Consider the following 27,032-nt stretch of genomic DNA (forward strand, 5'->3'; position numbering starts at 1 on the left):
TAGAGGTAAGCACCAAGTTTGGAAATTTAGGCACTTTTATTTGAATTACAACATAAGTCACTCTGGCCGCAAGAACTTTTGTTGTCATACTACTCGATGACTGCAGATCTATTGGGCTGCTTGTTTATGGTTCCGTCACTTCAGAAAGGCATGTTCTGTAGCTTGTTTCACATGTGTGTAGCTGCAGTAGGAAAGCACATGTCCACCCGGTTGTGCTGACTGCTAAGACTGCTGTGATTGCCATTGGTCTGTTAGGCGCCGCTCCCATCTGCATCGCATAGAAATGAGACATTATGTGTGCCTATTTGTTGCGGAAATTACTCCCAATAATACGTTGGCAAAGATGACGTTCCTTTGATTTTGTGCATATATTATTCTACAAGAGTGCTACTACACACTAAGAAAAAAAAGAGTATCCCTTACTCTTTTCGAAGAGTCTGGACTCGTCACGTATACGACTCACTTTGTGGGAGACACCCGAACTCTCTTTTGGCAGAGAGTCCCGAGACTATCTGTGCTCAATCAAGGTGTTCGCGTGACTCTGCACACAATAGTCATGCATACTCTGTTGTAATAGTCGCCTATACCCTCTCAAAAGGGTTACAAGACTAGTGCTGAGGGAGTCCGTTAACAATTCTAAATGAGTCGAACGACTCAAGATAAAGTGTCTCGTGAACACTGCAAGAATGATTCAGGTAACTATTCTAGACGAGCTCGATGACTCCACCATGTGTGTCAAGTTACCCTTAGTGCGTAGTGCCGGCCTCTTGCAAATGCTAGCGGCAAATGCGGCCTCTTGCAAGTCGTTTCACTCTTGGATGGCAGTGTCGAGCCGCTTTTTAAAATGTGTCAACAACTCTTGCTGTAAGTACACACGACTACGGCTAGTTCTCAAGAAGACTACTATGAAAAGACAACATAGGATAACAAAGAATCCACAGTAAACTTGACAAAAAGCACATGGCAGGTTAGCAAGAAAAAGTTAATATTTCATCAATCTTTGTTACTGTCTTCTGGAAAATTCAAATGTATAAGTCAGCACAGAATCACTATGAAAGCAAGACAGTTCTCTTTACCATTAAACTGGATTCAATAGCCAACTAAGCAAAACAGTCTTAAATAAATATCCAATATGTAGCCTGCAGCTGCATATGCATGACACTGCAATGCCACTCAGAACCATAATGAGACCCCAAAATATTATGTAACTCATGTAGAAGGTTAATTCACCACCGCACAAGTCTCTTATAATATGTCAAAATATTCATAAGTTCAACCTATTTCCCTGTTCTAAAAGACTTAACTTACGACTTAACATTATAAGCAAGTAAGCTACACATAACAAATAAGAGAGGCTGCACTTATGTACAAAGGAGACCCATATAATGAAGTGCAATAAAAACAATATTCCAACTTAGATTACATTATCTATGCATTATGCTATGCTTGCTGAAAACAAGTGGTTGGCAATTGATAATCCAGTCTAATAGTAAAAACAGCTGTCTTACCTTATGGTACTCTTGTTGGCACTTTTTCCCACACAATTTGTGCATGTTAGCGTGATGAAAATTGATCTGAAAAACACCACATTAAAAAGTTGTGCATCAATTTTATTCTGTCATACAACATGCAACAGTGTATAAAAACCTCATAACTGACAAAATTACAAAAATAAATACAGCAACACTTACACTGATCATTTATGTTGAGAAGCATACTTTTGCAAGACTAAGTAAAATAGCTGACACAGACAATTTCACAGGTAGAAATAACCGCTAATACAAAACTTTCCATAATCCAAACACGTTGACAAAATAAGTAGCACAGGCAGCTGTATTTTGTTACGGCAAAGATAGCGCATGAATGACGAGTACAAGAGGGGAAGCAGAACACATAAACAAACTATACCCAGCCGCATGCACGCAGCTGTAACAATACACATAGTGCACAAAGATTCAAAAGAAACAAAGAGGAAGATGTGAGGAAGGCTTCTTTTACTCATCACAAGTCATCCTGTAAGAGCACATTATGCACTGGCTGTAATCTATCCTCAGGACATACATGAATAAGTTACTTTAGGTGCCACATTTATAAATCACTCATACAATGTTCTTGTGATTTTCCTTATTCCAATCTTTAGCTTAGCAAGCATGACTGAGTTACGTAAAGCCTCCCTACGGCTTGGCACATATACACAAAGAAGTGTTTCTATAAACACTGGAGGTCACGGACGGATGACAGACACATACCTCTTTTAATTCTTTTGTCTTTGTCATTATGATTACCTACCACAGTAGTCTTTTGTAGAGTGAAACACATCCAAATAACACACTGTGGGCAACCAAGTGTGAATACCTGTTCTCGATTTCTACCTTTCTCTGGTGTCCCGCTAAGGTAACAATGGCGCAAAGGATTGTCTTCCCAATGTATGCATTCCCATACAACAGGAGCAGATGATAAACCACATTAATGGTGCGTGAAATAAAGCATCTGTGCTTGACTTCCCACTGCCACTCCCATCTGGAGTGATCTTTTTTTTTGCTTTGTATACACTAGTACAGGTGCTACGTAGTCCCCTTGGAACCCAAAGCAATTCTCACACCACAGCAGGATGTCAATTTTTTTTAATTCTAAGCAGAACTCTCGTTATGGGGGACAATTGCGAACTTATATTTTTGCTTTGTATCTTAAATATGTTGTTGACCTTTAAATTTAGCCACTTTACTACTTTTCTGCAGACAGGCCATTGCACCAATGCTAGGTTTTGAAAACACCAGAGCAGGGTAGAAAGCAAGAAGAGATATTTATAATTTGGGTGCCCTCTCTGCATTACATGGATATGTTTCAATGAACGATAAGACTACTTGGTAGATAAACATATAAAAGATAAGAGAATTAAGCTCAAAGCCTACCAAATTAGTAACTGGGAATTTCATATGCAAATTAAATTTCCTGATTCCCAGTGATGAAACAGTTTTGAGAATATGTGCGAAGGCAACCAAGTGACTCATTCTCACAAAGAAAACAAAATAAAAACAAGCAAGATTACAAGAACTTCGAACTTGCAACCTAAAGTAAGACACCTGACATGACTGATTTATGTATTTACTGAGCATAAATTACAGCTAGCGCATAATCTGCTTGAACAAGATGACAAACAATGAGTTACTGTTGCTTTCTCTCTGGGGCATTTGGCTCTTCTGAACACATGCACATTGTATGGCACAGCTGCGTGGATGTAGCTGGGCATAGTTATGAGTCAGCATCACTCTGTTATTATGGTCCTTCACTATTATCGTTATAATTTATATTTGGCAAGCAGCCTATCGGGTTGATCAGCTGTATTTTAAACAAAACATACTGACAGATTTCCGTTTCTAGCTAACATAAGGAGGCGGGTACATCCTTTCAGATTTCAAGAAACAGCTGTGCAACAGAAAGTCTACGATGACCAGTACCTTTATTATTAAGTGCCATGTACTAGATCTTTCTGCTATGAATACCTCTATTACCAAAAATTGTAGTCTGAAAAACTAATTGGAAAATATTTACAAAAGTGACAGATACTAGAACTGAATTACAATTGCAAATGTTTTCGTAAACAAGATCACAATAATTGAAGTTTTATTAATTTCAGCAAAATGGCTGACCTCCTATTATTGAGGCTAGTCAGTGCTGAAGGTATTGTTAGTTTGTAGGAGTCCTCAGACTGACAACTCTGAAATATTTATCGTCATACTTGGTGGAACATGCTTTGCTGTTGCAGATATTACTTAGCCACAAAACATTTTGTAAGCTTTATGGGACAATTCTGTGTGGAAGATAAACCTTTCTGATCATGTCTTTTTGGGTTGTGTATCTCGGAACTGGTGCTAGTCTGAGTTCTTACAAACTAGACGTTATTGAGTACGGTAATTATAATGCCTGCCAGTACTACAAATTTCTGTTAGCGAAAATTGTCGCATTATCATGAAGCAGTTATGTTCAATTTTTAGCGGCAGTCACTGCTGAAACACTCAGTACAAAGCACAAAACAAAGATATGGAGTCAAAATGTAAATGTCGAACAAAGTTATAGTCAATTCTTCATTTCACAGAACTGTCTTTTTTTCTGTTAGTTTGCCAATACCAATTGCACATACACAAACATTTGAGTATTGCACTTCTGGTAAATGCAGGAAATTTCAGTGTTTAACAGAAGCCCTTGGGAAGACAGCCCAGAGTCGCTTCAACAAAAAGACTTGCGTTCAATTTGCGTTTCTAGGTTGTAGGTCACTATAGCAAGGGGCATGTTTTGCTGATTGAATATTACTCGAAACAGTCTTATTATTCGTGCTAGAGGCTTGAAAAGAGAGCAAATTGTAGAGTTCTTCATGCAGATGTCATATATGTCAGTATTTCTTTAGCTGCTTCTGGAGTTATGTCCTACACAATGGGAAAATACACTGATCTTTGCGGGCACTTTATTGTGTAAATTTTCACAAAAAGCAGTGTGCTGTAGCTACCTCAGCTCTTTGTAGACTGCAAAGTGCCGATATCTATTCAAAGAGCATGTAAAGTTACTAGAAGTATGCAAAATTAGTAGGCAGGCAGAGAAGCCTGCCTACTAATCTTGCATACTTCTCATGCTATTGTGAAAAAAAAAAACTATTGAATATACTTCAAAAACATTTTCTCACAATAGCATGAGAATAACCTTATGCACTTATAGTTGTCCTATACTTCGAAATTTGGCATACGTACTCTTCAAGATATGCAGAATGCTGATATCTAATTGAAATTGCAATCTGTAAAATTATTTAATGTGGCCTAATATATTTTTGCATAGTTCCAGTAATTGTACAAGCCATTTGGATAGGTACCACAACTTTGCAGTATACGAGTAGCTAAATAAGATACAGCATGAAGCTATTACTGAAAATTTTATACACAGGAAAGTGCCCACAAAAATATTTTGCCACTGTGTAGGACATAACTGAAAAACAGCAGCTACACAAAAATAAATGACAATTCAAATCTAATAAAACACTTTATGAATGACAGTATATTCAAATCTCTAGTACAAATATATAAAAGAGTTGTTTCGAAGAGTTAATAAGGGGGTGTCAGTGTATTCTACCAAAGTGTTAGAAAATGCCTTCAGGCATACCATGGGGAGCTTTATAAATAGCACACGCACGCATCTGCCTAAAAAGCCCCATGCCCTGCTTGAATTCATTAGTCATTTTTGCATTCTGTTGTATGTCACCATTTGCATCCCTTAACATAGAGTGCACGAAACCAAAAACAGCCTATTACCGTATTTACTCGCATAATGATTGCACTCGCGTAATGATCGCACTCCTAAATTTTGTCGTCAAAATTCGATTTTTAAAATTTCCCATGTATCGATTTCACCCCGAACTTGCCGCAGCGATGTGTCATGTGCCAAATCTAGCTAATAATGATCACGCTTACCATCTGTTGACTGCTATGCGAACGACTCTTCAAGACAAACCAAGCAGACTGCATGCAAAAAACTTTCTTAAGCAGATGCCCCATTTCATTCTTTTCATCACTTTCTGCACTTCTACGACAAAAAAAAGCTACAACCAAACTTTCCTTTATTATGTGTAGGCTTTATAATGGTTGTGGTCAACAAAAACAACAAAAAAGGCGTCTTTCGATTCTTCTCATCTGCACTTGTGGGCACGCAACAAATCGCGAGCGGCAATGATAGCAGCCACGTTTACACTGATACGTTAGAAGTGTACCCTATTCATTCGCCGACGTTTGTAACGCAGCTAAGATATTCGCCCACCCTTAGCGGAAACGTGCCGCATTAGGATAGTGGTGAAGACAAATGCCGCAGTTTCCGCAGCATGCCCACCATGTGTTCCTATGTCACTGGCAGAGCTAAGCGCGCCCATCTCTGTCCCCTCAAAGTGGGCATGGCTATGCTATTGCCGCAAACTCGCCGATGTTATTCATTACTAATATGGAAGAAACTGTTTGAATGCACTGTAATGTACTCACGAGAAGAAAAACGCAATCAGCGCGTTCGGCTTGCTCTGCCGGCCACCATTTTTTTTCGTGTCCTGCACTACATACAGCAGCAGCCGCCTATTTGTTGACCTGTTGTCATCCCGTAGTAAATGCCAGATAATATATTTTTTTCTTTTTGCGGGAAATTTAACCAGCGTAATGATCGCACCCCTGAATTTGAGTCAATTTTTTTTACAAAAAAGTGCGATCATTATGCGAGTAAATAGGGTAACACACTGAATTTTTAGCCTGTAAAGGGGTTGTATACAAATGGGGGCAGCCAACTCTAGTGTGACAATAAACAAATATTTGTTTTCACAATATTGAAACCAGTCATAAAATATATCCTCACAAATTTGGTAATGAATAACCAAAGAACCTTGCTGATTGTCTTATTGGTGTCCTAAACAAGATCTTTTCATGTTTATAATTCCTAGTTTAATTCAATTTCTCTAGTAAATGGGCTCTGACCTAGACTACTCAGTGTAGGAGACTAACCCAGACCTGGAAGCCAATATTTAAATCTGAAATAAAGACATTCATCCCACGAACACGTCACTGCTATGTCATCAGAAGCGTGCATCCATGGACATATAGTCTGTAAAATAATTTTTACATGATCTGTACTGTTACTCTTGTACTAATAAATTAGGAAATGCACTTGCTATTTAAAGCACTGCTGTAAACCTTTGTGTTTGAGAAATGCAATACTCAAAAGTGTAGCACAACCAATGTGTGCATGAAACCTACGATGCCTTTGACATTCGTCAGTGTGGCAAATAGGCACTGAGAAATGCCAAGGGCATCATAGCTTTCTTGTTTGAAACCTTGTATGCGAGTACATTACTGGTATCTTTGCAGTGAAAGGAAGTCGCATTATTATCAGACTTATGAGGGGAACTCATGTTTCTCTAGTTTAATATTTTCTCTTTTGTGCTCCTATATTCTTGACTTTTCCAAGAATAATGGGTGTTTGAAATAAGTACTCTATATTGCTCTTAAATTTTTCCTGCACAAGAGCCCACGTTAGGTTACATTTCTTGAACCCTTTGCAGTGCTGTAGATTATCAAAAGAAAGAAAAAAAATGCTGTAAGTTTGCATTTTAGCCTTCTGTATAACAAGTATGAACCTATCAATTACATACACAAGTACGAAACAACTACGAAAAACTGGGCATAAAGACATACATTATAATACCAGGAATCGATGGTAAGAATTCTAATAGAAAGGAACCATTAAAAACTCGGCACTAAAGACACATATTAACTATAATAACACAAGTATTTGCTAAGAATTTGAAGAGACAAATAGAATGTCTCTTCAAATCACTCCACCCCAACATTCATCCATGGTTCGATGAGTGACCACAGTTGGTGATGCTGTTTGGATAAGTTGCGGCGGAGGTGCAGCTGTGAAATAGGTGGAACATGTAGAGGGGCCACCAAAGGTTGCATGCTGGTTGCACAGCAGGTTGCCTTGATCTCCAGACTCACTCGACACTCATGCGTTGAGCCTGGTTATACGCCATTTGCAAAAAGGCCTTGCCCGAGTGTGTGGTACGGCTTTGGTAAAATTTCGAGGCAACCTGAAAAACATAGATCGATATCTATAAGCACCACAATATTCTTCACCATAGGGCAAACCTGAAGTTTACCATCTGCACATAGCAGATAATGAAAACAGACACAAGCCACCAGACTTCAGGTATAAAAATGTGCAAAAGTGTAAATGAGTGTGAAGAGCTGCTTATAGGATGGAATGTTTCATTTTGTCTTTTGTAGATCAATAATAGTATCTTAACATAAAGTCAAGTTTACTTTGCCCTCCCTAAAAAAACTTAAAATTATGGGGTTTTACTTGCTAAAACCACTTTCTGATCATGAGGCACGCCGTAGTGGAGGACTCCGGAAAGTTCGACCGCCTGGGGTTCTTTAATGTGCACCTAAATCTAAGTACACGGGTGTTTTCGCATTTCAACCCTATCGAAATGCGGCCGCCGTGGCCGGGGTTCGATCACACGACCTCGTGCTCAGCAGCCCAACACAGCCACTGAGCAACCACGGAGGGCATGGCCCTCCCTATTTGTGTAAGTAGGCTATTCCATGCGAGCTGTACCAACCTGGCACACGACCACTTGAAATTTTTTTTTGAAAAACTGGAGGCCCTTCAATATAGCGCAAATGTTAATTTCAAGAAATACTTAACTTAAAAAGTTTTTTTACTGGCGCAAGCACTAAGTGAGATTTTGTGTAATGCACCAATCTATGCATCATAAAAGGCATTGCAGAAAAATTGGTTCCTTCATTAAGGGGGCCAAATTTTTCAGGACAATAAAGAGAGGCCTTACACCAAAAATTGAACTGCTTATTAGCCACTGCTCAGTTTATTATGGGTCATTAAAAATAGACAAAATGGCCTATTAACTTTATTTTCATTAATCTGGCTTACAGCAAAAGCTGCAAATTTATGTAATCCACATATTTAGGAGTTGTGCTGCATGCAAAAGTTGGTTTCAGGAACATAAATTATGCAGCAGTGCACAGAGATGAGGATGAACTAGCAAAAACAGTCAGTTTTGGTGTGTTTATCGGCATACTTACTATTGAGGCAGTCCTAGTAAATTTATGCCCACTACCATGTATGAGTGTACACTGTATTGTTTTTAGATTGCTAAAGCTTTATCAGAGCAGTTTTTTGTTAAGCAAGAAAAAAAATTGTACAAGTGGTCTCCTACTGGTTTCAAAATTTGCAGCGCATTTCGTGTAATCCACATAGCCTTTTGGCGGCTAAGGCAAACTGCGTGGACTTGAGCATCCCTGCACAGATAGCAGGGAGTCTAAACTGCTTTGAAGTTAACTCTTTCATTGCTGAGTGGCTACAAGCCACTTCACTCAAAAAGTTGCCACTTAATCACATGTATTTACCTTAATCTTTCTGTCGGCTTCCAGCCTGCTTGGCATCATCACGAAGGCTGCCAACTCCCTAGTGGACGTAGTCAGGACACGGTGGTGGCAGGACGCAGTGGCAGGAGCCGCCAAAGGCTTCGAACTCTCTAGCGGACGTAGTCAGGACACAGTGGTGGTAGGATGCAAGGGCGGGAGCCACCAGAGTGTACCTGCAGCAAATTTGCACAAATGCTCTTAGTCCTAACATGTCACAATTTACAAGAAAAATTCAGCTGTCTGTGTAACATGGATACCAATACAAATAAATGTAAGCAGTTAGGTCCTACAACACAACTAGAACATCGACAAAGAAGAAATGGTACTTATGCTTATGAAAATCCAAGCAATGAAAAAAAAAAGAATGTGCATCCGATTTGTGCATGGAAGCTCAGTGGAAACCCGAGATCATACCATCAAATGATCTGCTAGTCAACTGCAAGCCTCTTAAAATGTCATTGTATATTTTTTACACGCACTATGTTAAGCTGCATTAAAACAAGTTCAGCATCTCTAAATATAAGTAATAACGAAGCAATTCAATTAATGAATTCCAGTGGTCGATAATGCAACAAAGTGCATGCTCTGATGAAGCTGGCCAAACTGGGTAGTGACAAATAACAATGTGGTTCTCTACATCTTGTTTTTCTGGCTTTCGCTGTAGCATTAAAATACACAAGAAATTTCACATTCCTGACATTTAACCCTGCTAATTTTTATTCCATAATGCATAATACTTCAGCAAGAGCAATAATGCTATCTTTTAATCATAAATAGTGATAGAACAAGAAATTTTACTGGAGCTAATGTTTTGACAAGAAAACTTATCTCCTTCTCTTTGTCGAAACATTGGCTCCAGCGATGCTCCTTGTTCTACGCCTCTTCATCATTTCAAGTCTCTGTCTTCCTGTGCACCTCTGTACTTTCAATGTTGTATCAATGAAATTGTAATAACGGAGAATTAGTAAATGTAGCTGATGAAGAACTTGGGCTTGTTGGTAGACAATGACAGAGTAACTGCGCAACATAGAGATACGAACAAAGGAGGCTTATGTGTGCCGTCACCTCCAGCCATGTTTCTCCTTTGGACGATTACTCTATCTCGATGTAAAAGTATTACCCTTTGCACAATAATGCTGAAATGAATAAAGGCCAGGAAAGTGGACACAAAAATTACAACAAATAGCATCTTATGCTAATGAGATATGCGAAAGTGCCTGCTACGATCTGCCTCACCCATAACGTGCTGGATAAGATGGCGTCTTCTGGATGTTGGCATTTCTTGAATACCTAAAATAAAGTACATTTCAAAATTACAAAAATACACAGAACAGCAGTAGCAGAGGAGATAACGCATTGTTTAGTAAAAGAAAGTAAACTAATCTCTGATGCAGTGCAGACGAAATTTCCTTTATTAAATTAGTAGAATAATACACCACACTTCATTTCATTCAATGCTGTGAGCGTTTCTTGGTACAAGAAAGAAAGGTATTTCTGCATGAAAACAGTAAAATAATCATAGCCTTCTACTTTTACAAAATACGTGACAGTGACTAAGCCAACTACAGCAGTATATACTTAAAATTGTTATATGCACATTACAATAGCCAAGACAGGATAAACTTGGGTTTATATGCAGATCACCAGGAGGTACCACTTTGCAATCAATTCATTTCTGCTTGCCAAATATCTGCACTAACATAAGACTACAAATAAAAAGACCCTCTTTTTCATAAAACACCGGACTCAAAATAAAAAATCCAGTAGGAATACCACAACTTCTGCGCATAATACAGCCAGGTTTTGTACGCCTTGTAGGATTTACTATATAAAGGTTGCAGCAAATTCATGCTTTTAAATATTTACCACCATGAAAATAAAGATTACATAAAAAATAATAACATTATACATCGGCTTAGATTGTCAGCTAACGTGTTTTGTGTTTTCTACTTACAGCCAAATGCACATAAATTTTTTTTCTGTTTCAGCGCTTTTAAAGCGCTGTGTCTGTTCGCTTGTGCATACAGCCGCTTTACCGCTCTTAAGATATCTGTGCTGCCACATCGCCTGACACTGCCATACAGCGTTGTAGCGCTTTTATTATTCGCGGTAATATACCTAAAGCGCTAGTAAATCTTCAGAATACACAAGCTGTCTTTTCGACTACCTGTCTTCGCCAGCGAAAGTCACACTGGTGCTAGTATTGTATCTACACTTCAAGTTACGCAGTACTTGATATTATACGGATTTTTCGATGCGACAGGCCACTCGTCACCGGAGTCGTTAAGAACGGTGTTTCTCCTGGCAGTACAGCTTTGCAATAATTTAAGATGCTCTCCTGAGGCTTCCGTCTGCCAGTAGTATTTTCGCATACATACGCGCACGCATGCCCAAGAAACGTCTGTGAACTGCCAAGAGAAACGTGGCGCAAAATGTAGCCATACCGGAAGGGCCGAGTCCGCGCCGTTTGTAAACTCGGAACAAAAGCTGATATGCTTACCTGAGACGTTAAGAGAAATATGGCACAGGTCACAGGTCCCCGCTGGTAGTGGTTCGTATGCATCTGGTCGTCTCTGTCCGTTGCGATCTCCCATATCACAATGAAAGATGCAGTGCAAACCGAAAGACGAAATCGGCGATACGCTGCTGCTGGCGGCGGTCCCCTCGTCGCAATCACACAGCACGGACAGAAGCTCCCACCGTAACTTGCCGCAACGCTTGGTTGCAGTCGCCCCTAAGCAGCATCCTCCTTGTCAGAACCACGCAACGACAACGCACTCCCGCGTGATACAGCTATCAGCGCAACTTTAAAATGGCGTCATGCTATTGACGGCTTCGGCTTTGGATCATTTTGTATCTGCACAACTGAGCAAAACAGTTGCACTAGTTTCGGTTTTGTTTCCTCGCGTTGAAATAAAAACTGTTTTGCTCACTGATAATTTTACGTCACTTAAGTAATGTTCACGAATGAAACAGCCATGAATTTAACACGCGTGTTGAAATGCCCGCTACGTTCACTTGGCAGAAGCAAAATTTGCCCGTCCGAGCGTGGTTACGTTTGAAATATCTATCGGGGGGCTGTCGGAGCAAGCTCGAAGTGTGAAGACGCGGCGTAATTGTCCTTAATTTGCTTAGCTATAACGGTGCGGCTGCCCTTTATTTCTGTCGAGTGCAGTTTGCTCTGATGTGAGGTAGAACTACAAAGCCGCCCATGTTACTGAATGATCTAGTGCACCTGAAGCTGCCGGAACTCCGGTATTTCCTCCACAAGTTCTTGCGACTGTGTGCCGTTGTCACCAAATGCGAGCGTAGTCATTTGGCGGAGATTTAGCAACACATTTTCTAGAACTATCGTTCACCGCTCTCTCACGGCATGGAGAAGCAGCGTGGTTGGTCCTTAGTGAAAATTTCTATTTATTGCGAATTTTGCGATAGCAATTATATGGACACAACCGTCGAAATATATCTGTCGGTGTTACCGTGAGCTTTCGTATAAAGTCAAGTGCGATAAGATCCTATCCCGCGCCGTTGGCTGTGCGCGTTAAAGGAAGTTTTTGAGGCTGAGCCGGGCTCGATGGGCGCCCCAAGTATCAATAGGAGGTCACGTGATAAAACGCGCGCAAGCCGGGAGAGGGATGCGGGATGCGCTAGTTTAGCGCGCTTCTCCTCCTCTAGCCGTTGCTCTAGCCCGGTCTTGCGCCACCCTCGCTCTGTTTTGGTGATAATTTCCGATGGACGCAAAGCTGGGGGGAGGGGGGGGGGGCGCTCAGATAACGCAATTTTGCGGAGACGCTTTGACGGAAGAGGCAGCAGAAGCGTTCGGTCCGCTCTGTTCGCGCCCTTCGTCACGCCAACGCTGTGACAGCGAGTGTTCGCCGTCATTGAGTGAGATCTGTTGTTTGCACGTACGCGCGTGAGCCAGTGCTTCCTAATTTAAGGAGTAAGCGAATGTTTACTGCAGTTTATTCAGCCGATGAAACAACGAACCTTGGTTCGAGCAATAGTTCGTGCAGTGGTTCATGCAGCATTGGGGCGAAACTGCTGTATTTTTGTTTTTATATTTCTAGGGGGTTCCAAAGCAGTGTTGCGTACGCTAATATTTGTTTGTGGCCGCGGAACGCAACGCACTGCGGTAGCCCAGTGGCTTTGGTGTTGCGCTGCTGAGCTCGACGCGACGGGTCCAACCACAACCGCGGCAGTTACATTCCAACGGGGGCAGAATGCGAAAACGCGCGTAACCGTGCATTCCGTACACGTTAAATAACCCGAGCTGCTAAAAATAAATCTGCAGCTTTCCATTACCGTGCGCCTCATAACAAGATATTGATTTTGGAACTTAAATCTTCAAAATTTAGTTTAAGTCGCGGAATTACATTTACAATCGACACTGTTGACTGCACCTACTGAACTTATCTCTTTGCTGTGCTCTCTTTAGTAGCCAATACTTTTTTTTAGATTTACTTATGGTCAGAATCCAGTGTGACAAATCCAAGTTTTCCTTATCATGGGAATCCAGCTATCGCTTAAGCGTGTGAGGTATCAACAAACATGGTCAAGGAAAATCAATATATAGAGTTCGAAGTAATTGCAGAACATGACAAGGATGAAAGAATGATACACGGCATTACAACCAGGACAGGAACCCGAGGGCCTGCCTAAAACAGAAGAGTTTATCTGGTATTTCTTCTCCTGCATTAAAATCTTTCTCTCGCCAGACTCATCTCGAATATCAGAGGAATGGCGATCTTCCATGACTCTTAGCGTGCTATTGAGAGTCAAACGACCCATGCGGGAATGTTGACTCTTCTTTCTGACTCTACTCGCGCAAAAGTGGGTCTTCGGAAGAAAAAAGAGAGTCAAGTTGCCGTGACTCACTTTTTACTCTCTTTTTTCTTAGAGTGTACTACAAGTTATGATACTTGCACACTGCCAGTCATAGCTTTTTGCACTCTCTCGATCTAGTGCTTTCTTTCTGTATACAGGTGGAATATGGTGGAGATGTATGATGGATGCTGACTTAGGTCACCCTTGCAGTTGCCAACGAAATGGGGGCTGCAATTCGCATGCTTTTTGATGGCTCTCAGGAAGTGTCATCAGCACTCCGAGTACAGAAAGAACACATGCATTAGGCACCAATAAGCATGGCACTATACTAACAAGAAAGACCCTCTTCCCATCTTCAGCAACGGGGCGTAGCTTATAACTCCTTATACTCTCTCAGCCTTAGGTTCAGGCAAATCACAAATTAAGATGTTTTTGGCAAACTGTACACGCCTTTAATATATGGCGATTCGGAGATGCCTGTAATTTGTACTGCCCATTTCTTGTCACATAACGTCACTGAATTCCACGAAGAGAACTGCATTATAATAAAGCTAACGCAGCACTGTGGAAAGTTGGGCGAATTGGTGATTAATAATCATACCGTGTTGGTGAAGCGGAGCACTGATCACTACGAAGCGAGTGTTGCAAGCACAGCGAGTGTTATGTCTTCTTGTGTGTGTCCGCCTTGTCCTGGTCAGTGCGCTGCTTCACCAGAACTCTAAGGCAGTTTTCTTCCCAGAGTACACAAAATCCTAGAGCACAACAGACAAAGCTCATCTGCTCAGAATTAACAATTTAAGTACTACACAGGCGCATATTGCCTTATATCATGCTGCAATAAATATTTAATGTATATCACGCCTTATTCAATGCAGATGTTGGAGTCTTAGCAACTAATTGCATTAGTCAGCAAGGTATCTTTTCACTGCTCATGAGAAATGGCTCGTACAGACTGCTCCGCGAAATGATCCGAGACCACGTTAACCAGGGATTAACTTGGGACCAGCAGCACAAGCGCAAGCATTAGCGACACATGCCTCGCCAAAGCAAATCAAGTTCCCCGTCGGGCGAGCAGCTAATGTAAGCTCGCGCCGATGGCTGGCTACTACAGGAAACGAAGATTTTTGGCAGGAAGAGTGAATGAGGAAAAATGTGCAAGGTGGTAATTACCATAAAGCATGCTTAGATATTGTGAACTTAGAAAGCATGGCCCAACAACACGCATAACGCGCACGTCTCGAGCGGCTGCTTTCCGATCTGCTGCTTACCGACGCATGCGACGACCGCGGATTGCATTAAATACAGTCTGCTACCACAAAAAATTAGCGAGCGGCCCCTTTCTTTACCTGCACAACTAGTAATTTAAGTTGCAGCGTTTGGAAAACAGAAATAATTTTCTTGAGCTCGTCCATGCCAATCGCAAGGGAAGGCACGGTGCAATCAAATAAATTCGGGGGTTCTAAGTGCCAAAACCATGCCAAAACTACGACATCATTATGAGGCACGCTGTAATGGGGAGTCTCAGGAATAATTTTACCCTCCGGGGGCTCTTTACGTGCACAAAAATCAAAGCACACGGTAACAAGGGTGTTCTTGCATTTCGCCCCTATCGAAATGCGGTCGCCGTGACCAGGAATCAAGCTCGCGTCGTCGAGCTTAGCGGCGCCACACGCATGCATTTACCGCTAGCAAACGGCGGATGTCACCACAATTCGACGCGACTAAACAAACGGCCGTGTGCTAAAAACAGGCATATCAGTAATCCGCTTCTATCGAGCGGCAGGGATATTGCACGCGAATGCGTATGAGACTTGCTTGGCTCGGCACTCTGCAGTTATCCATGCTTGTCGTCTGTCCGTCTCGTACCACTTCCACGGAAATCTGTAGAACTTCACCGGTGGCGTACGAACTTTCGTGTTTTCGAGGCTGCTGTGGCAATCAACAACACAGCAGTATTGCGTGCCAGATTTCCTGGCTGATGAGGTCGCACTCGCCATCGCAAAAACAACGTGCACGAGCGCTTCCGCCGTACAAAACACGGGCGCGCGCTAGCGCAACGACGACCTTCGAAACTTCCATCGGTCCGCTAGGGGAGCATTCGGCGCTGGTGCCGCGCGGGCAAACATTAAGTTGCCATGTCTATAGAGTGTGGCACAGTTCGTTTTCTAGGACAGTTGCTCGCATGGGGCGCTTATCATGAGAAGGAAATTTACAAAAGATTAAAGAACGGTTGAAGTGCATACAGCAGGCATTACCTAATCATTACTGGGAGCTTACCACTATCGTTGAAAAAAAAAAGTGTCTACAATACTGCGATCTGCCGATGCTAACATATGAGGCAGAAACTTCCTAGTTAACAAAGAAGCTTAAGAACCGTTTCAGGACCGCGCAAAAGGCGATGGAATGAAAAATGCTAGACATAACGGTAAAAGACAGGAAGCGAGCGGTGTGGATCAGAGAGCACGCAGAGATAGCCGATATTCCAGTTGTCAGGCAGAGAGAGAGAGAGAAAAAACTTTATTTGGTCCATTCAGTGTTTAGCGTTCGGTCTTCGTCTTCATCGCTGCAGGCGCTTGACCTTCTTAGAAGGGTTGGGCCCCTAGTCCAGGGCTGCACTGAGCCGCGCTGCTTCGCTTGCGTGCTGCACCATTACCCTTTGGGCGGCGAGCTCGCAGCTGGTGAGCCGACTCTCCCACTGCTCCGCACTCGGGGTTTTGTGTTGGTGGAATGTGTAGTTACGTTTACACTCCCAGGTTATATGGTAAAGTGTGGGGGTTGCCCCGCCCCGCGGGCATGTGTTCCTAAATTGTGTAGGATACATCTTGCTTAGTATATGTAAGTTAGAGAAGGTTCCCGTTTGCAGCCTCCACCAACTAGCTGCTTCTTGCTGTGTTAAGGCTTTGTGAGGCGGGCAGCATCTAATTCTCTTGCCTCTGTGGTAGTTCAGTAACTCTGAATAGCCGACCTCCACGGTGAAGTGCTGTCCCAGGGCGTGTGGGCGCTCGACTTGGTACGTGATCTCGCGAGCCAAGCTGTCTGCCCTTTCATTTCCTTCTATCCGCGTGTGTGCCGGAATCCAGATTAGTTTGTGGGTTGCGGTTTGTCTGAGGTGTTCTACCTGGCGGAGGATAGCTAAGGCAGCCCTGCAGATTTTACTTTTTGTGTAGTTCCTGCATGTCTTTCTTGAATCTGTTAAAATGACCATTGATTTGTCTTTTAGATAACCCTCAGCCGCCGCCAGCGCAACAGCGACCTCCTCCGCTTCCACTATCCTGGCGCTACGTGTAGTTGCGCAGGTGATTAGCTTGCCTACGTAGTAAACCACTACCGAAGCTCCCTTTATGTAATTTGTATGTCTATTCCATGGATACAGTGTTGCATCCGTGAAAACCGTGTTTTCTAGTTTGGCTAAATGACTTTTCACATAATCTGCCCGCGCCTGCGTGTAGATTTGGATCCATGTTTTTCGGATTGGGATTGACCTGCAGGGTCTTGTGCATCTCGTCGGGTATATCGGCGGATCGCTCGAGATGCCTCCTTGGGTCGCGACCTAACCTTGTCAGGAGCGCTGTTCCCGTAGCCGTGCCTCTGAGTCGGTGAAGCTGTGCTCCAAGCTGTGCTTGTGCCAGTTCGGCGAAGGTGTTGCTAATCCCTAGCTGTAGCAGCTGGTCGTTCGGTGTGTTTCTTGGCAGGTGGAGTGCCGTCTTGTAGGCCTTCCGCAGAATTGTTTCTGCTTGTTCCGTTTCGCTCTTGATCATGGGGTGGTATGGCAGCGAGTAGATTACCCTGCTGATAATGAGGCTTCTGACGAGTTTTAGCGTGTCGTCTTCTTTCATCCCATGCCTTCGGTGGGAGACTCTGGTTATCATTCTGCCTACCTGTTCAGCCGACTTGCTGAGCAGGCTGAGTGTGTGGCTGCATTTCCTGCTTGCTTGTAGCCACATTCCCAGGACTCTTATCATGTTCCTCTCCGGGATGTTTTGCCCCTCCAGTTTCACCTCCAGTGGTGCATCAGTGGGGTGCCTTCCTACCCTCAGTAGCTCAGACTTATCTGTAGAGCAGGCTAGTCCTCTTTCCTTCACGTATCTTTCTATGCAGCTTGCTACATGTTGTAGCTTCTCCTGTTTCTCTCCCAGGGATCCATGGTTTACACAGACCGTGATGTCGTCTGCGTACATCGCATGCTGGATGCCCTGGGTTCTGCTGAGTCTGTTTGCTAGGCCGATCATCGCCACATTAAAGAGTATGGGCGAGATGACCGAGCCTTGGGGTGTGCCTTTGCTTGCGGTGGTGAACACATCACTCCTCAACTCCCCTAGTCCCACTGTGGCCGTTCTGTTGGTCAGGAAGTCTTTGACATAGTCATGGATTCTTCTCCCGCAGTTGGTGTTATTTAGCCCCTCCATTATAGCGGCGTGGCTGACGTTGTCAAAAGCACATTTTATATCAAGTGCCATGACTACGATTTCCCCATTCTTGGGCATTGTCTTCAGGACCTCTTCTTTAAGTTGCAGAAGCACGTCCAGCGTCAGGGAGAAAAAAAATCACCGACGATTGCTATACTCCCTGATACAAAATTTTAGCGCAGGTCTATACGTGATAAAAGTATGCGTGTCAGTATTTTGTATTATGATTCTGTAGGTATAAGGAGAGTGGTGTGAGTAGCGTAGCTAGCGTGGAAAACCTGTCTCTTACGGCGCATTTCAAACGGACCGAGGTATAGCGCGACAGCCTGGCTAATCGGCCGTTGCGAAAGGCGGTGCGTGTGGGACGCTTGGGTGCGTTTCACAGCAATCCGCCACAGACAGACCTTCGCTCATGCAGTGCTTTCTTTTATATATGACATCGGTGGACGCGCTCGGCGCATGCCTTATCGATGGCGTCATCGATGAACACACGACGGCGCGCTACTCTGGCGCCCTCTCGTAGGGGTGGGTCGTCACAGCAGAGCCCGTCCTGCGCGGCACTATGCTTTTCTTCTCACGCTTTCGCCACACCCTCCGCTTTCCTTCTCACACTATCTTCGCTGTCGCCGCCTTTCATCCCTTGCTGAGCTGCGCTTTCGCTCTTTCATCCTTCACTGTGCTCGTTCGCTCGATCACGCCACAGGAGGCAGACGCTCAACGCAGGAACGGGCGCTGCGCTCTACAATTGCAGCTGCGCTGGCCATGCAACGCGTAGCGCAGATAACCAGTCCACCACAGAAGGAAAGCGCAGTCGAAGTCGGCAGAAATTAGATCAGGTGACTAAATTAGGTCATTTGCCGGCGCAAGTTGCAATCAGCTAGCGCAAGGCAGGGGGTAATTGCAGATCGCTGGGAGAGGCCTTCGTCTTGGGGCTGTGTACATAAAGATAGGATAGTGACGACGATGATGAAGCCTAGTAACGGTGTAATTTCGCAACACATCGCTCTTATGATGTTCTAATTAATGTTAAGTGTAAAATTATGTATTGCGGAATTCTTTCCGTGCATTGTGAAACGTAGCAAATAACGTCAGTTGATGCTTGCAAATACTTGCTTAACAAGTTTTTTTCGAAAGCTTTATTTGATGCACTCGCATTTAACTTCGCACAAGAATTTGCCGCAGAGAGTCCGCGCAATTATTTTCTAAGTTTCATTTTGGATGCATAAGTAGTTATGCCAAACCTGCGTGTAACTCTTGTGCCGCTCGTTAAGCAAACCATGTATGTTCCGAAGCGCTTGATTACGCAATTTATTGCAATGGACGTGAGTAACCAAAACCCTTTCAATTTTACTTTGACAAGACCCATTACACGTCCTTTATATTCGCCAAATGTAAACTTTGTGTAACGCAGAGTTTCTTCGGGACACTGTGAAACAACACAAACTGTTCACATAACGTTTTCGAGCACATGTAAAGGAAATCTTTTACAAAACTGTTATTTTGTCCACAGGATGAAATCGACTGCGCACGCTATATTGCTGTAGCTTTACCCGCATTTTTGCTAGGTTTGATCTTAGTGACGCTTTTAGTTATGTCGAGCTTTCAGGCTAAATTTAGCGCCGATGGTAAAAAGCAAGAGTAGTGCTCGAGAGCACTTGCATATTTAACTTATTGCAAAAGTCACATTTATCTCGCGCACTTTACACTTTGACTACACTCATTACCTGGCCCTTACTTGCACCAAACATTCCATGTTTAGTTCACCGAGGACACCGGGCAAAAGTTTTATGACGCCTGCAAATTGCAAAAGAAAGAAAGAAGATGGGGGATTCAATAATTATTTCCGAAGCTCCTAATAAATCGAGAAATTTTAAAGTTTTACTGCAGGTCGCATTTAATTGTTCCTTTGTAATTAGTTACTTTTTATCTGTACTGTGTGCATGTCTGCTGCCGTCTGGCCTAGTAGGTTACCGGGTATTTGCCACTGGGTATGTGCGTGAACTGGAACCTCGGAAACACTGCATACGTAATATGTGCCCATTTTTATGAGCAGTGCACACCTGAAGGGTTGGCGCACACGTGAGTGACGTGGCGCACTAAAGGAGTGCGCGCACCGACTGCAAGCAAGCCACCCACAACCGACACAACACCTTCAATTTGAGAGCGGCCGTTGGATGGACAGTCGTGTAATAAACTTCTACAGCTGCCTCTTGTTTTCATGAAATGCATCATCAAGATGTCTTGTACAGGTCGCCAGAGAAACGAACTACAAACCCGGTGTGGCATGAAAATTAAAAGAAAGATACGAGGGCTCAGCAATTATTTGCAACCCGTATACTTAAACCATGACCACGAAAGTCTCCCACACATTAAAGTTAAGATTCCCTCTATTTCCGGAGAATTTGAAGCGGGTGTCTTGTGCGGTTCTTTTAGGTCTTCGGGAAATACATAGCAAATAACGGCACTATGGCAAAGTGGAACGCTTGAATAAGTAACTTTATACAAAAGCTGTAATTCAAATACACAGGTAAAACATTTATCTTTCGTCACGGACAACGTGTTGGTTACTGCAATGAAATATAAATACCGTGGCTCGCATCGCTCGCGAAAGAGATCGGGGAGCAGCAACTGCTTGCAGTGTTAAATTGTACAAATCGGGAGAAGACGAGTACTCAGTAATACTCTTCAAATCACTTATTTATTCTAGAGACTTCAAACATACAGTACGGCCTACGCATAGAGTGGTCCTCATTTCGGTAAATTTGGAAATTTCTGCCCTTTATGGTTCTCTCGCGGAGTAGGAAAGGCTTTTTAAGCGTTTCATGTAACCCTTAAAACGTGCTGAAAACAAGGGTTTAGAATTTTTCTTTTACCTCCTTATTGGCATAGCCATTTCAAAACTTGGCAGCCTATAGCCCCCCTCCCATCCACCCACTTACCACATTTCTTCAAAGTATATATTTCGTGAGTGATTTAGTTTATCGTTTTTAAGTTGCGTTTAGTCGCATTAACACCTTCGTTGTAAAACTTTCTCAAAGCTTCTGGGTGAGGCTCCGAGTGTCTTTGGGCGTATGCCAGCACAGGAGTCATTAGACTGTGACAAGGTGAAGAAAACTTTATTGCAAAGATTCAGGTTGACCGCGGAAGGGTTCCGAGAGAAGTTTAGGTCATGTAAGCCGGAACACTCAGAAACAGGCGAGCAGTTCGCGTGTCGACTAACAAATTATTTTGAGAGGTGGATAGAGCGGTCCGAGTGGCACAAAACTTATGAAGGGGTTCGCGACAAAGTCGTGGGTGAACAATTTCTTGCCAGGTGTAGCAGCAGTTTGACGATATTCCTTAAAGAAAGAAAACTACAAACTGTGGAGCAGATGGCAGAGCAAACAGACCAGTTCGTAGATGCACAAGGATTGAAAAATTTGAAAAGGGCAACAAAGATGCGCACATGACAGCAGTAGGAGAGACGAAGAACCAGGAGCAATGTAGTAGAAAAGGGGACCCTAGAGATGTTTTCTATTTAACCGGTCAGGTCATGTAGCAGTGAACTGTCGAGTGAGACATAATCGTCACGAAACACTGGTGGTTTGCCAGTTGTGCCAAGTCAAAGCTCACAAGGTCGACGAATGCAGGACTAGGCCCATGGATAAGACGGCATGTATCATGAGTTCAAGAGAGGATGTACAGATAGAGCAGGACATGCCTGTAGTGACAGGCGAGGTACAAGGACGCAAAGCTACAGTCCTAAGAGACACGGGAGCCAATACCATTTTAGTAAGGAGGAGTCTAGTGCCACCAGAAATAGAGGCCGGGTACTTTAAACCAGCAATCTTGGTAGATAAGTACGTTAAATATCTGTCAGAGGCACGGATTCAAATATCGACACCATTTTTATAGGACTAGTCAAAGGCAGATGTCTGGAGGACCCCCTTTATGATTTGATTGTGCGAAATGTACCTGAGGTGAGGAAAACAGACGACCCAGACCCAAGTTGGAGGAGGAAAAAGAAGGACGTGGAAGAGAAAGAACGCTCAGAAGCGAAAAAAGAGTGGATGGAAGAGACAAATGTAGCGGCTGCAGTACAAACACGAGCAAGCAGTAGTAGTGCCATACCTGACAGCACGGCAGGTTACGGCCATTAAGGGATTAAGTATAACGGCTGCAGAATTTAAAGAATTACAGAACAAGGATGAGTCAATACGAAAGTGTGAAATAAAGATATGGGAACTTGTGCGAAGGAAAAGGAATAGGACAGTGGTGGAGTTTATGAAGAAGAATAACTTATTGTACCGGAAGTGCATGTTTAGTTCAGCTAGGGAGGTGCACAGTTGATGATCCCGAAGGACCTCAGGGAAATAGTACTGAAGATAGGGCACGATAGTGGAATAGCCGGTTACGAAGGAGTAAAGAACACTTTAGAAAGGATCACAGAAGAGTCCTATTGAATCGGGGTGCAGAGCGATGTGAAACGGTATGTGCAATCGTTCGATGTATGGCCAAAAGACAGCTGCCAAGGGACGTTTAAGAAAGTGTATAACGAAGGCGAAGAACGAGGAGAGGAGTAGAGTTTGCATGGTGATTGCCGAAGAGAAAGAACACGGGGAAGTGCACACTTATATCGAAGAGAAGACCATGGGGTTAGAGAGGGCTAGGTTGAACCAAGCCCTACCGGCGATACAAGTAGAGAAGAGAGTTAATTCACAAGTTCGAGGAAGTGTTTTAGATCTCCCCAGGCGGACAGAACTAGTACAGTGCAAGCTACAGTAGTAGTAGGGCGGATTTCATGAGTAGGGCGCTGCAGTGATGAAATAATAAGAGTGTAACGTGGACGAATAAGTGTACACTTGTAAAGTGGTGGGAACAATGAACTCGCGAACGTTGTGCACTCTGTATGTGTGGCATGTGCATAACAGTGTGGTGATGTGTTGTGAGCCACGACGACGCAAGGAAAAGCACCCAAGTCACAGCGGGAGAGTCAAATTCGCCACCAAGAAAACCGACAGCAGGCAGTTTTTTCCAAAAAAAGAACTCCTTAAAAGGGCACCCATGTCATATGTAAGAGGCGTGCGGCGCAAGAGGAAATGAACAGGACGATGTGCTCGGATCGGTCCGAATGGCACGAAGCTTCGAGGTGCGTGACCCGAGCAGTGATCGGGAGAGAAGCGGCGCTGAGCTGGCATTATCGACGTGGCTCTGGGCCAAGAAAGTTGGAGCGTCAGCATCGCACTGGCGACGGCAGCCATGAAGGTTCGGTCAAGACCGTGACGCTGGCGATTCAGGGTGTCGCCGTCGACCTCGGCGCCGTTCGAGCGAGGCTCCTTGGACCTGCTGGAGCCTCTCACGGCGATGCCGGTCGCTCCAGGAAGGATCCTCCTTCAGAGGCAGATCAGCACGTACGATAGTCCCCGGGGCGTCTCGTCGGCACTCGAAGAAGTAGCGGCAGAAGCCGGCGTTCGGCCTAGCCAGTGAGGCGGGGGTGCCACGTCGCCGACGGCGTTCGGGACACCGGCATCAAAAGATGGACAGCTGGACTGGCCGACATCAAGACAGCGATGTCTGCGGCGTCGGCGATGAGGAAGATCTGACGGGCATTGGACTCGGAGGATACACGCGACGACAAAAGGCTGTAAGGACGCTCCCTTCTGTTGTGCGCAGCTATAGGCTGTGGTTGCCGGACTTTCGCGTAGAACGCGCTAAGGACTGACGTGGCCGGCAGTAAGCACATGTTTAGTGCCTGTTAAGTAGGTGGCTTAGGTGCTGGCGTCTCTTCATGGTGTTTTAGTTACATGAGTTCTGCTTTGAGTTTTTCAGTTTAGGTAAGTTAAAATCTGTTTGCTGTGCGGCTCCGCGTCTGCCGACTCCATTTCTTTCAACATCCGCAAGCCCCCGAGACCAGTGACACGCGACCAAAGTTTCGCGACAGTATGTTGAGTGAGCTCCTGTACTATACCTTGCTGTGTGGTCTATATAGTTTAAGCAATGGATCTGGGACTGAAAGAAGTGCGACGGGATGCTAACAAATTTCTCTCATTTACCGTTATATCACCCTGACTTTTTGTTTGCGCCTGAAGCCTACCTATTTTACGGTCACTCTGAAAACCCTCAACAACTTTCGTGGTGGTTCTTGTTTGCAGACGACAGAAAAAACCTTGAAGTTGGAGAACTGGTGCGCGCGAAGCAGACAGTGTTTTGTGCAATAATGATGCTGATGATTTATTAGATTTCCTTTTATCGCGGGACGGTGATAAATAGTCATTTAGGCTCCCTGAGGTATTCAGGTGTGTTACACATACCTTTAATTCCAGCATTTCGTATACATCGCCTTACCCTTTTCCTGAGAGCTTTTCCTTAAAGCTATTCCCTCATCTTTTTCTATTCCTTGGGCCGCTACTTACGCCTGTAATGAATCCGGTTCTATCCCCAGCTTGTTTTGCACCAACGCTCCGAACGCCTCTTTCTTATCTCGACTGCTGGCTGAGCCGCCATGCAGCCCCAAGGGGCCAGAGCAGGCACGGCGCCTGCCGCGGCGCTCACGGGGCAGGCACAAAAAAATAGAGGTGGTGCCGTAACATAACTGTCATGTAGTTTTTCATTGCCGAGTGAGAAGTGTAAATATAAACTTCCTATAGTTTCGTTTTCCGAAATACTGAATTTTTAAACAACTTTTGTAAAATAGTCAATGACCCAAATAAAAGGTCCGATTCCTATATTTATTAGATTTTAACTTTTTCTTTCAAATTCAACAAAGGTAACGAAAATAAGTGCGGTGGTTCCCGACAAAACCGCTTTCTCCGTTCCCACGTAGCTAAAGCTTCCTCCTAAAGAATGGGGCATAATGCCAAATACAACGCAACGGATGCCTTGTTTCTTTCCAGGGTCGGACGGCGTTGCATTGGGCAGCGCGTTGCGGCAGTTTGGCCGTGGCCGAGCTGCTGTGTGCCAGTGGAGCCCTGCTGTCTGTGCCAGACCTTACTCATCACAGGTGCGCTCTGCTTCGAACCTGATATTGTTAACAGAGGATTCAGCAATTGTACGCAGATTGTGCCATACAACAGCGCCTGCAGCTCATTTTCATTCATTCTGAGAGGAGTAGTGTGTAGGTAGGTCCCCCTGTCGACGTCAGCCTGCCGTGAACTTGAGGCGCGAGTTGGCGCGCGATATACTACTTTCGGTCTCTTAAGTAGGAAGGTGTGGCATGTCGTGTCTGCCGAAGGACGAATCCCAACATAAAAACGTAACGACTCTTTCATCGACTAAAGATGGCAGCGGACGGGCATGCCAACGCTGCGTACGTCCCAGTAGCGGAAGGTAGAAAGCGGCCCTTCTCAGCCAGGCAGCCTCTTTGTATAGCCACCGGCGCTGATGTATACCTCGGGTGACGCGGCGGTGGCGCTATGCTTTATCGGCCACGCACTCCAGCGTGCACCTGTGTTATGCTGGGCTGGATGATAGGAAGACGAAGGGTGCGCAGAAATATGCACGGAGTGTGTCGCCACATCATCTCCCCCCCCCCCCCACACGCGGAGTGGAGAGCCCTCAGGGCTTCTAAAATCTGGGCAGCGTACCCGACGTCCGCTGCGTGACAGAAGCAGGCTGCGATGTCGGTGGTCGTGGATGGACGTCTGTGGGTGCACTGGTATTCGCTGGTTCGGCGGAATTGGTGTAGGCCGGCTTCAGCCAGTCGATAGAGACGCGGATGGCGTTCCCTTTATTGCGCAGGGTGAATGTTTTGTCGTCGCGACGGAGGACTGGGTAAGGTCCGCCGTAAGGTGGCTATGAAGGCCGGCGGATGGTGTCGTCGCGGAGAAAACTGTGCGAGCACGTTGCCAGATCGTTGAAGACGAAGGGGGCGGTCTTACAGTAGTGAGCTACAGGTGACGGGCGGAGGGCAGCGATGGTGCGTCGGAGCCGAGCGATGAAATCGGTGGGATCTGACGTCGCGGTGGTGGATGGCGGTGCAGCGAGAAATTCGCCTGGGAGACGCAGGGGTTCCCCGTAGACGAGCTCTGCGGGTGTACCTGAATGTTGGGCTTGAAAGTGGCGCGAAGACCTAGGGTGACGGCTGGGATGGCTTCAGGCCAGGTTGAGTCCGGGTGGCACTTGATGGCTACTTTGAACTGTCCGTGGAAACGCTCGATCATCCCGTTGGCGCATGGGTGGTAGCTGGTGGTCCGCGAGCGTTCGAACCCGATGGTCAGCCCGAGCAGCCGGAAAAGGTGCGATTCGAACTGTCATCATTGGTCGGTGGTGACGCGGTGAGGGGGCCCGAAGCGGGCAATCCAGCCGGCGAAGAAGGCCGAGGCGACGTCTTCCGCAGTGATTCCCTCGAGGGGCCATGCCTCAGGCCATCGAGTGTACCGATCGATGGCGGTGAGGGAGTAGCGACAGCGTCCAGCTGGAGGCAAGGGTCCAATGATATTCCTACGGAATAGTATTACCAATGACGAAGAGGCGAGCAGTAAGAAGAGAGACGACGACGATTGGAGGTTAGCGCGGGCTGTTGCCTCTTGGCCAAGTGCGGCGTAATACGTTGTAAAGATGCTTGTATATAGCTTTTCATCTGCGTCTTCTTACGTAACATATCTGGTGGAGGTGGACGTTCCCTGTACCTCGTCACGGAGCTTCGCAGTGGACGGTACGTCCAGCCCAGCTTCAAGGCTCCCGGCGATGACAGCTCGACTCAGCCGCCTCCGACACCTGCTGCCACTTCGACGACCTACATCACTCTCCCTGCTTCTCGTGATCCTGGCGTATTCTCGGGCAAAGATGGGGAAAACGTCGAGGACTGGATCAGCCTGTACGAACGCGCATGCCGCAATAACCGGTGGGACCCTACTAT

The 27,032-nt window shown here is 44.8% G+C and overlaps 1 protein-coding gene and 1 long non-coding RNA gene across 23 annotated transcripts in view; one reads left to right on the plus strand and one right to left on the minus strand.

Moving 5' to 3' along the window:
- LOC135910907 (inversin-like) overlaps nt 1-27,032 on the plus strand; it is a 686,529-nt gene that overhangs the window by 450,313 nt on the left and 209,184 nt on the right. For 10 of the 22 annotated variants that reach the window (XM_065442979.2, XM_065442974.2, XM_070533474.1 and 7 more), the window contains one exon: nt 25,069-25,175. The exons of the other annotated variants lie outside the window; for them this stretch is intronic. In XM_065442979.2, the coding sequence (XP_065299051.1) occupies nt 25,069-25,175 (107 nt within the window). The remainder of the gene's footprint in view (nt 1-25,068; nt 25,176-27,032) is intronic. 22 annotated transcript variants of the gene reach the window in all.
- Nucleotides 3,955-11,693, minus strand: LOC139055882 (uncharacterized). The gene is made up of 4 exons (XR_011511965.1): nt 11,467-11,693; nt 10,203-10,256; nt 8,949-9,139; nt 3,955-7,609 (listed from the first exon to the last, which is right to left on the minus strand). It is a non-coding gene; the product is annotated as an uncharacterized lncRNA (long non-coding RNA).

Source organism: Dermacentor albipictus, chromosome 2 (genome assembly GCF_038994185.2).
Source record: "Dermacentor albipictus isolate Rhodes 1998 colony chromosome 2, USDA_Dalb.pri_finalv2, whole genome shotgun sequence".
In the NCBI taxonomy this organism is placed as follows: Eukaryota; Metazoa; Arthropoda; class Arachnida; order Ixodida; family Ixodidae; genus Dermacentor; species Dermacentor albipictus.